At 44.6% G+C, this 11,568-nt stretch overlaps 1 protein-coding gene across 2 annotated transcripts in view; it reads right to left on the minus strand.

The window, feature by feature from the left end:
- Positions 1-2,718: 2,718 nt before the first annotated feature.
- Positions 2,719-11,568, minus strand: part of ENPP6 (ectonucleotide pyrophosphatase/phosphodiesterase 6) — a 94,065-nt gene continuing 85,215 nt past the window's right edge. Inside the window, exons 7-8 of one of the 2 annotated variants that reach the window (XM_039882632.1) lie at positions 7,565-7,688; positions 2,719-3,085 (exon numbers count right to left, since the gene is read on the minus strand). In XM_039882632.1, coding sequence (XP_039738566.1) covers positions 2,880-3,085; positions 7,565-7,688 — 330 coding nt within the window. In that variant the 3' untranslated portion in view covers positions 2,719-2,879. The remainder of the gene's footprint in view (positions 3,086-7,564; positions 7,689-11,568) is intronic. The other variant, XM_039882633.1, reaches the window with a different exon arrangement.

Genomic DNA, 11,568 nt, shown 5'->3' on the forward strand with positions numbered 1-11,568 from the left:
AAAATGAGTTTGTCTGCTGGTACCATTGGGCATCTTAGACCCACAAGGACAAGGGATAGAGAAGCCCGATATGCCATTTTGATTCCTCCCTCCATTACTGGGGTGGACGGATCCGCTTTGGTTTAAAGAGGGCTGGAAGCTTGACCCAGCTGAGATCAGCAGTCTATGCCACCCAAATGGCCACTCGAGAAACTGGTGGGTTATGAAATTGCTGTCAGGAGACTAAAGTTTACCAGGGTCAAATCAGAACCCATTTCCCCTTAGAGCAAATCCAAACCTTCGATCAGTATGGCTTAAAAATGTTGCCTGAGCCTCCCGTAGCCCCAAATCTCCTGAATCTGCATTTCTGCAGGTGAGCAGATGATGCTTCAGTCCTGGAACATGTACAAGTTGCTGTCTATGACTGAACTCAGCTCTGATATGGATTTCCAAGGTCCCTTTAAAAGTAGAGAGAGTTGAAACTTTGTCATTCAGGACTCTTCGAGGCTAGAAAGAATTCCCTGGGCCTGTTCTCATTTATGCTTAAATCTTCAGAACTTAATTGAATTGGGTTCTGGAGATTACACATATGGGCAGGGAAAGCAGCCATTCATCTCATCTTCAATTTAAGGATCATTCCTTTCATTTTTCTTTGGTATTTGCAGGTCAATTCAATTATCTTCCTCGTGGAATTAGCAATGAAGTAGTAAAATAGAAGTAGTAAAATACCAGGAGAAAAGGTATCTATATATATTCCTCACAGATTTTACTCCTGTGAAACAAAACCATTTGGAGAAAGTAGAATTTTTCTGGAGAAAATAATGGAACTTTAAAACAAAAATCAAAGGAAAAAACTTTAGCCAAAGAATTAAGCTACTAAAATGTATGCATTCTTTTAGGGAAAAAGTTTTTTCTCTTCTCAGTGGCTGAATTTTCTTAATTATTTACCAAAAGTATCTTATTCTCATTTATTGATTCAAGATTATTTAATAACTATGCTTTTTCAGACAACTGTCTGAAATTTTATTTTGTGATTTGAAGATTTTAAGAATGAATGGGGGAAAACGGTAGAACAGAGCAAGAAAGACAAATGCAAGACTGTGTGTACATGTCTATATTACTCTCGATTTTGATGATCCACTTTTAATTTAACCATTTAACAATCTTTTAAGGATCTTCCTTTCAAAGGGAGGAAGGTGGGCTCTGCCGAATTCATTAGAGCACTGTCCTTTAAGAAGAAAGGAAACTTTGAATAACGGGTTCCTGTTTCAAGACCTCCACCAATGTTCTGAGAGCCCTAACTTGCTTTCAACCAGATAGACCGATTTGCTTTCTTTCCTACTGATTCTATGGTTTGCTGCCATTTTAAAAACACCTTACATAAACTCTTAAAAATCTCTTGTGAAGATAAATTTGATGTTTTAAATCAGTGATCTTTTGCTCTCGTGATTCAAGGCACAGAGACGGCCCCCAGCCTTCCTGAATCAGGGTAAGCATTGATATCCATTTTTCAAGGTAAATACCCTATAAGGGCTTCATCATCCTGAGACCTGAGGTGTTCTTTTTCTAACAAAAAGTCTCATTGGAAGATGTGCCTCATTGAGTGCAAAGTCATTTTTAATGCAATGATACATGTACGTGATTCTGATCATTTTAAAATGTAGTTGTCCCTTGTTTTACAACAAGATCTTCTACAGCGAACTTAGATGATTAAAATAAAAACATTTCAATCCAGGCTCAGTGGCTCATCTCAGGGGTTCTAAAGAACTAAGATCTCTGAGGTGACACTTTGACCATACTGTTTGCTAATCACATGGCTCCTTGGTTAGTGATGGAGATTCAATTCCATCATGCTGTCTCCACGCTCCGCCCCTCTATTTTTCTTGGAATTCTGGGTCACTCGATTATCTACTTTGCTATTGTTGTTAAACAAGCGAGGCCCCAGTACACCGGAGCATAAAACTTATGCTTAATGCATCGCTGTTCCAAGCAATGAACTGAGATTTCTGCAAATACATCCACACTCTTATCAGCAAGACATCCTTTTCCCAACTGTAACGCTATGTCAGGTGTTGCTATAGTCTGCGCTCTGTGTGGGGATCCAGAGTTGCAGTCTCTGAGTAAGCCTTCACACAGACCATCCGTCGATCCATCCACAGCACATGGGGCCTGCTATGTGCAAGGCTTCAGGCTGTGATACACTGAGAAGTTGACAGAAGCCCAGCTGCATTGTAAGCTTTTCTACTCCTCAAGGCCAAGGAGACATTTCTGTGCATTTAGAGATTGCGGGGAACCATGTCTATCACCTTATTCTGAGTTCTCCAATCCTCAGTGATTGTGATTAGTGACTCAAGCTAAGATACACCCTTTCTGGGACTTGATATAAAATGAAAAAACTCCATGATCTGGGTCAGAGATGGCAGTTACTGCTATCATGTGGAACCTCCTTTTTCTGGGGTGAAAGGAGTAGTACAGGACTGTGGCCATAGATCCCGAGGGCGGCTCCTGGGTGTGGACAAGGCACAGACAAGGGCTTGCTCTGTGCAAAGCGGAGCTGAGCAGGGCCCAGGACGAGCATGCAATATCCACTCAAAGGCGGTTTGCTGCAGGGCAAGCCCCGGCTCAGACAGTTCATTCAAGTTACTACATGAAAAGAAAGGAGAAAATGACATACAGTCAAATGAATGAAAAGCAAGATTTTCATTCCAGAAAAAATAAAGTTTGGATTTTTTTTTTTTTTTTAAGAAGCAGGAATTTTATGTATGGAATCATCCAAGAATAATATATTTATAATTTCTGTGGCCTTGACTGTGTTAATGAAACTATTATCCGAATAGAAAATGAAAACCTTTCCACTGCGGAGGTCACTTGGCTGAGTGTTTGGGACAACAAAGGAGCAGCTAGTGAAACAGCAAGAGGAGAATCAAGGCCAGTACACAGCCACTGGGCGGGACCGACAGAGCAGAGCCGGCCTGGTCCTTCAGCATGCACATCACCCTGGACCAGGACCCGTTATTGGGCAGAGGGGCGATGCCTGCCACGTTGCACATGACGTTGTAGACGTCCACGGATCGGATCGGAGCGGCTCTGAAGTTGGATTTGAAATCTGAAAGGGAAAGACAAGCAAAGAAGTTGTCACAGTCACTCATCAGGCAGAGAGGGGCTGAGCCACACTGTGGAGGAATGACGCTCAGGATTTCAGGCAACTTTGGAACTGAAAATTCAGCTCTGTCCATGGGGTGTGGCCAAGTGATTGTGAACACGGAGGAGTATCTGGAAAGCTGCATGTGATGAAACAAAGTCACTTTCTGTGGCCCATGGAGATGAGTTTCTTTAAAAGACAAATCAGCAGACACACTGTCCTGTGTATAACTGTGCTCCCTTGTGACAGCAGAGCTTTCCTGCAGAGGCGGAAGGGCCACCTGAAGCTGCTCATTTCTGCAGAGTATTGGAGAGCAGGCTGGTCACAGACGTGTGACTGCCTTGCCGTGCTCCCCCAAACCCAATTTCACAGTACACTTATCTTCCAGAGTGCCTGTCTAGCAGTGGCTGGTTAGCCAGGGTGCCAGTTTCCACTGCAGAGGCCCCACATAAACTCAAGAACGTTTCTCCATTTTTTCTGCCACACTGGAGGTCCCAGCCTTGATGGAATGTGGAACTGTCCAGTTTCCCCTGTGCAGGCCAACTTGGAGCAACAGCAATGCTTTTCTAAATCCATTTGGAAGGTCAATTAACCATTCCCTGGGAAACTTTCACTGGCAGATAAAATAACTTAGCCAACTGTTAACTTAGTGAACAGGTGTTGGAGTTACAGAACAAGGGAAGGCTCTGGGAGGTCTAATGGAGTAGAGATTTGTGCTTCTACCCAGAGGCTGCACCAGACTCTGGCAGTGACATAGGAGTGTGAAGGGCAGAAGGGAGATTTCAATCAAGAGTGCACCTTCTCCTTCTCCACTGGAGGCAAATTAGATGCTGACCGCAAAGCGCTGGTTTGTTTAAGAGTGAATGTAAGAGTTTAGTCATGTACATAAGCAGTTTCACTTTTAGGTCCCAAACCAGAGCTTCCAACAAAATACCCCATGCTACACTGAGGTTGAATTCAAGAGGGAGATTTTATCCTTCAATAAAGGCCTGTGAATATGCTTTAGTCCATCTAAGATTTTTAAAGGAAATAGGAAGTTTGGGGGCTATAAAGCCATGTTTTCTATCTTAGAAAATAATCTTTTTAATTGTTTTGCTAAAATGGTCACATATACTTTATTTAAAAAGCAAACAGAAACCAACGGCAACATGATCCAGAAGTGCCAACACCAAATTCTGATCTGTGTCAACTCTGAAATTATAAAATACGGGAAAAAAGTTGTATATGGAAAACTGCCACAGACTATGTTAGATCCAGGGCAAATGATGAGTTTTGCTCACTTTGAAGCATTTAAGAGGAATCCAGAATAAAGAGGCTCATCAGCTCTACAACAAACTGCAGCCATGTCAAGCTGGGTAATGTTAGGAAACGGGCAGTAAAACAGTATCTAAATCATAGCTCCAAGCACGTTGTATATGCTCATTAAATGGGAGCTAGTACTATTAGCAAACGTGTAGAATAAATGTCCAGCTAAGGCAAACTGGATTGAAAATAATCATCCATAAATTCTCTGCCAGGTTCACTTTACTTTTGGGGCAGGGCGGATAAAGGTCAGCATCACCTCAGTGTGAAAATAATTTTAAAAACATCCAGAACCTCCCTGGAGAAGAAAATGTGGGAACTGGCTCAGGATGCCACCTCTTCTTAATGTCAAGGCAAATCGTATACTTAGATACAGATGGTGGTTGTTCTTCCCCAGCTGCAACCAGAGAAATGAATGGAGATGTTGCTCCTGTGACAGGGAAGTGAGTCCTCCCTCTCCTTCTCACCAGCCATGGACCTGGAATGTGACGATCATACCGCTCATCACACAGTAGCCTTGTCGCTGTCACGTGTGTCAAGGGGAGGCGTGTGTGGGTGGCAGACAAAGGTAAACCCAAGATATCCTTCCCCAGCCTTTCCAACACCCTCTTCTTTAACACTTGGCAAGAATATTGAGCTCTACAGACAAAAGTATTGGAGAAGACCATCTTTTTACTTTGAAAGTTAAAACCAAAGCCTGTGCACGTAAGCAGGAAGGAGAATTGGGTTTTCTTTCTCATTTCATCTGGGTTATGGCTTCCTCTTCGGCAGGGCTGGGACTTTGGGCCCCATGCAGGCAGGATCCAGGCTGGACTGAGAGCTTCTAGAAAATTCCTGGATAGCAAAACAATATCTGATCCAATTTGGGAGGACCCAGCCAAGCTCCACTAGCTCAGGATGGCATTTTGAACCTGGATTGGGAATCCAAGTTATTCCCATGGTTTTAAATTTTGTGGATATTAAAACTGTTTCTCTTCAAGCGAGAAGGTTCTGCAGGCTCACGCGGTGCCTGGCCACCTTGGGCTGCTCCCTGAGTGAGGCTTGCTGGCTCACAGGCAGCTCACTGAATCACACTCCCGCTGCCTTATCGGGAGTGTGGAGTTCTCCGGGGCAAGATTAGGTTGTTCAAATTAGAAACTGGGATTAACCAGAGAGAGGCTATTTTCCAGAATGATTTCCTTTTCTCTTAGCTGGACCAGTCTGACTGACTTCTAAAACTGTATGTGGGCAGCCATAATGATGCCCAGCTTCCTCCCTAAGCGAGAAGCACATACAATTAATCAGGAGGGATGTACCTTTATCTCGAAGTGCAGCTAGATAGCTATTAATGGCCTCGCTCTTAAATTTTCTTCTGAGTAAACAGCTAGTGTGTAAAGCTGTTCAATCTTTCATGAGAATTGGAGCCAGAAACGTGATGGTTCGCGGGAGGCTCTCAAGGCTGTATCTGCCTGGAAACATTTTTGCAATTAGCCCGGTCCATTTTCATCAGGGGTCGTCTTTCTGTCTATAAAAGACTTAGGCTTTTAGTTTTAAAGGAGCATGTGATGGAGGCCTTTGTTAATGGACAAATTCTCCCCACTGAATTTAGCTCTAAGCTAATGCAGCTTCGGGTAATTCTTTTAAACATTTTGGTTTGAGGCTCGATTTGCTTCTACTTTAAAATATGCCTATGACACTTGCTCATAAACACTCCTTCAATTGACAACTGTTTTGTATTCACGATCTTTTCTCTCTCTGGGGACAGAGGAGGTGATGCTTTTGAATGAAAGCCCAGCTATCTGATGGTTTCCCATCTAAAGGCCGTGGCCCTGGAATGTCTCCAACCTAATCTAGCAGTTGACCTCAACGAAGTCCTCAGGGCACCATCACTAATTCGTTTAGCTTTGAGCTTCGCAGATCTGACCTGGCTCAGCCAACAGGGAGCACTGGTAACTATTATTGGTTGATGGCAACATGTTGGGCATCCTCTGCACTCTGCCTCTGGCCAATGTCCTAAACCCAGTCAGGGGTTTATAAATGCTTGCAGCTACTGGTTCTGATGCTTCCTTCAGGATTGGGAACTTGAATCACAATTGGACCAAAATATTCCCTAAGCCAAGGTTTCCCGAGGCCACCACGGAGGGCACAGAAACAGACACCTCATGGCTCTCGGCAGCTGCTTGGTGGTAAATTGAGTGGCTCACGGCAGGTGGGTTGACATGTCTTCGTCTTGCTGCATTGAGAAGAACAGGGCGTCTAGGTATAATCTCTAATTTATGATTTGATAAACATCCAGAAATGCGGATATGAGGGTAAGCTTATTATATTTAACAGGGAGGGCGGACCACCGTATGAAAGAAGAGCAGCGTATTGACCAGTCACTGATGGATGACGGCTACCGAATGCTTTTCATCCCGATTTTTTTTTTTTTTGAAAGAAGGGGATGTTTAGGTAATACTATGATATTCAGAGTGTTTGATAAACTTTCCCAAAATGTGAATTTACAGTGCTCAATCCATTAAAGCAAATGACCAAACAGGCCCTCTTTACTCCACCTCTCTTCCAGGCTTAGGAAGTTGTTTGGTCAAGGAAGGCACAGTAAATTTGCTTCTATGTGAGGCATCCCTAGTCATTCTGGCTCATTCTCAAAGTCAGTCTCCCGGTCATTTCCTAGCTTGCCCTTGAGCACATCCCTGCTTCTGACCGGGTCCTAAGCCAAATGACCTCCACAGAGGTGGGTGCTCTAGACAGGGAAGAATTGTGGGAGAGTCAGACCCCATGAAGCAGTCACGTCAATTTTGAGACTCACAGCTGTCAGCAACTTGGTGCCTGATAAGCTTTCCTGGACATCAGATAGCTGTGAAATAACATTTTGATGAATTAAGTAAAAAATGAATCATGAACATGTGGAATACATTTTCTTCGTTGCACTCAAGATTTAAAATTTACAAGGAAAACTATTTGGCCACATTTGCCAAACCCAAGAAGCATTTGAAAGCAAGCCAGCAAAAATGTCTCATGGAGACCGGCTGGGTTTGCTCAGCTTTGCTCATAAAGAGGGTTCATAAAAAAATCACGCCAGCCTTTACTAGCGCCGTAAGCCCATGGAGACACTTCCTTGGGAATGGATGACTAAGAGAATTTGGTCATTTCCCCACCTACCAGGTCCAAAGGCCAAGAAGATGCCCCTCATATCCATGAGCTCGTTGTCATATCCATGCCACCCACGCTGCCAGCCTTCCCTCTTGCCAGTGCTGTTCATCCAATATGGAAGCATCTCTCGATTCTGAAACCAAGCAAGACAATTACATCTCACTGTGTCACAACAATAGTGATCAGTGAGCATCTGGTCCACACCATCACCCAATGTGGGGACCCTTTCTCAACATTGGGGTCATCCAGCCTTGATCACTTCCTACTTTAGGTAGCTCAGACCTTGGTAGCGAGCCCATTAACTTGCCAAAGGGCTCTAGTTATGAAGGTATTTTCTTACATTGAGCTGAACTGTACCTCATAATCAGTTTTAGAACCACTAAATATAGCATGTTAGCGACAGAAAGGAACATAAAGTGTTTCTGTGGTATAATGAAAAATATATTTGGCCTTTCTCCCAGGTTCCTGGCACAGAGCTCTTTAAAACCCTTGGAATTTCCTGAGTGATAGGCATGCTTTTTGTTATTCATAAGGACCCCCTTTCTTCCATACCTGAGTTTGTGCCAGTAGATGACTTTTGGGGTTAAGGTGGCAGAGACTAGATAGCTTCAGGACGGAGACTGGTGACTGGAAAAACCAACCACCTGATTAGAGGGTTAGAAATTTCAACCTCATCTCTGACCTCTAAGGTTGAGTTCAGTCACGTGGCCAATGATTCAATCACTTGTGCCTGCACAATGAAACCCTGTATAAGACCCTGGAACAAAGCGGCCAGAGAGCTCATGAACTAATGAAAATGCTGATGTGCCGGCCGGGTGCACCCAAGGAGAACGTGGGTGCTGTGCCCCTCACCCCATGTATGTCCTCCATTTGGCTGTCCTGAGCTGAATCCCTTATAATAAAACTGTAACCATAAGTATAGTACCTTTCTGCGTTCTCTGATTCATTCTGGTGAACTATCAAACCTGAAGGGGATTGTGAGAACCCTCAAATTTGTAGCCAAGTCAAACACAAATGTGGATAAGCTGGGGACCCGGGACTTACGGCTGGCATCTGAAGTGGGGCAATCTTGTGAGACCAAACCCCTTAATATGTGGGGGCTGCTCTAACTCCGGGTTGTTAGTGTTAGAATCGAATTGAATGGTAGGAAACCCAATTGCCGTCAGAGAATTGTTGGAAAACACAGCGTCTAATCTAATCACCTCATTTTTCTAGCAGAGTCTTTGAAACCCAGAGGCGGTCCACTCACAACCAGCCGGATGCTCTTTACACCGTCGTGCCGCCCCATCCACCTCTCTTCTAGCTCCACCCTCAGGAGTAGCTCAGAATAAACAGTCCTCTCCTCTCCGTTTGGTCGAACGTTCGAAGACGGGCGCTCATGCTCCTGGAATTTAGGCCCTGTAATTCTTCATTTCCTTCAGCCGTCCTTCATTTGGGATGGGTTCCAGAACCATCACTTCCCTGTCACCCTTCTTTCTTTCAGAACTAAATTTTCTTTGACTGCAGGTGCTCACTTGTGAGCCAAAAGGCTTAAAGGTCTTATGAATCCTGAGGCGGCTCTAGCCAGTTGGCCACGCCTGAGTCCTTCAGACTAACCATTCATTCCTGGTATTCCAATAATGTTCTTCCTAAGCAGGGTTTAATATAACAAGTATTTCAAATGCAGGAGGTAGAAATGACTGATAGTGATGAATGACCAGAATCAAAACAGCTAACGTGCCAGCAGCTCTCAGCTTGGCCCACAAGACTTGTAATAGTCCAGTGTAGTTAGTGCACCATACAGTTCACTAAGAGCCAACACTGACATTCACTTAATCGTCACAGCATCCCAGTGTGGATCATATTATTTTCCCCACTTTGTAGCTGAAGAAACGCAGGCACAGAGAGGTTAACTGACACTCTTAGAGTCACACAGCTGTTGAGAGTTAGGGATGGGATTGAAACCCAGGTACTCTGTCTCTTGGTCCTTGTGCACCTTTTACGACCTGCGGCCAGAGGTCATTGCAGTGCTCCTTCTAGCCCTGGACAGTGGGGTGTCCCCCTGCCCCTTGCCTCCTCACTGAGTGGTGGTCAGTTACGAAGTACAGAGAAGAGATTTTGGAATTGGATTGGCGTGGGGTTAAATCCACTTTGCCACCTTCTAGCTCTGTAATCCTGGGCAAGCTACTTAGCTTCCTTGAGCTTCTGTTTCCTTACTGAACGTGACAATACCTGCCTCGCAGAGTTTTTGGAGGAGGACGTGACTATGCTAAATACCTGCCAAACAATAGGTGGTCGCTAAATGACTGCGGATGGTCACCAGGTGTACTGGTTACGGGGCAAGGCGCTCCGGTCATATGCAGCGGAGCAGTGATGGTTGAGCTCTCCTTTGCTTGTTTAGCTGTCATATCACATTGCACACCCATCTAGAGTCTCACCCCATAAATCGCTCCTTGGCATTTCTGCTTTCCAAATTGCACTATTTCATTGACTCTCGTTTCCTGAATTTCCATCATCCCTTGTCCCTCCTTCTCCAGCTGTAGCTCGTATTTTTCCATGGGAATGTTTTTATTAACTTATTGCCATTTCCAGCTTGTTATACTGTGTTGTTCTTTATCTGTCTGTGGCGACGATCACAGCACATCCCAATTTAGCTTCGTCAGCTCATTTACTGTGTCGCTTCCTCTCTCACAGTCTACGAAGCAGTGATTCCTGAAGCACTAGGTAGGACATTTTGTTCTTAACGACTTCACTAAATTACGAACCCCGTAGACATATGTACCCCATGACATAGGGACAGGTGAAAGGGAGACCAAGACCGATTACCTGATTTAAAAATTCCACTCTGAATTCCACAAATATAGCATACAGCAATGAAAATCTCAGCCCTGAAAGTAATTGGGGATCTGTCTGATCATAGGTAAATCCACTAGTTTTTATTAAAGTGACAAGCTGCTCTAGTGAAACAATTGTTCTGATTGATTTTAAAAATAATAATAATAAAATGGCTGGCTGGCTATATGAGAAGCTAATCATTTTGTCTAAGTGATTGAATGGAATTACATATACAGCCTTAATTTCAAAATGATGCATTGAATGATTTTCTTCCTCTTCCTTTCCTACCTAGTAGCTCTCACCATCTTCATACTGTACCCCACATTATCCTCCCAAGTTCTTACATATGAGGTGGTACTGATGAAGTGTGGGTCACAGGCCTCTCAGCCCTCAGAGCAGGAATCCCAGGCAGCAGATCCTGAAGCTCCTGGTTGAGGAGCCTGACCCCATCTTGACCATATCAGGTCTAGGGACTGCCACATAGTGCCACCTAGTGACATCCTAGGGAGGTTCCCTAGGCATGGATAGAAGGAGTAAGGTGTGTGTGTGTGTGTGTGTGTGTGTGTGTGTGTGTGTGTTTAGAGAGGGAGGAGGGGAACACCCCTAAGTTTAGGTCACTAAAAAAGTTGAACCCATTGTAGGGTGGGCAGCCAATTTATATAAGCTGCAGGAAACACTGGGTCCTTCCACAACATCAGTGGAAGTCCCAGATAAGAGACCTGCCTGCAAAGGGTGGTTTCCCACTAATAAAAAGGAGGGACGCCACTCTTTGAAGGCAGTGAAAGAATGGGGTGTCTTTCATTGGTGAGAGGAGCCCCACGCAAGGGCAGGCGCGTCCCTTCTAGCACGTGGGAGGAGGCAATGATTTACGAGGCTATTTTTTCAGTTCAGCGTACAGGTACTGAGCTTGGAATCTGCCAGTTGCTCTGCTAAGATTTCTAGTGGTGCGGCTACAGATGAGGAGAGCAGTTCCTTCACCTAGAAGTCCTCATATTTAGTGAGGAAAGAAAAGAGGTTCTAGCTTCCCTGTGTGTTTCCTGAGCAAGCCAGGACCAGGAGTGGGCGTCCTGTGTCTGGAACAGTGAGGTAGATTTAAGCACTGAGGAGGCCTTGGACTTGAGAAGAAGGGGGAGGAGCCCTGTGGGAAGAATCACGGTCAGTGGGGATGGGGCTGTGTGTGTGTGTGTTATGTGGTGTGG

This window comes from Pteropus medius, unplaced genomic scaffold (assembly GCF_902729225.1).
Source record: "Pteropus medius unplaced genomic scaffold, Ma_sr-lr_union100, whole genome shotgun sequence".
Lineage (NCBI taxonomy): Eukaryota > Metazoa > Chordata > Mammalia > Chiroptera > Pteropodidae > Pteropus > Pteropus medius.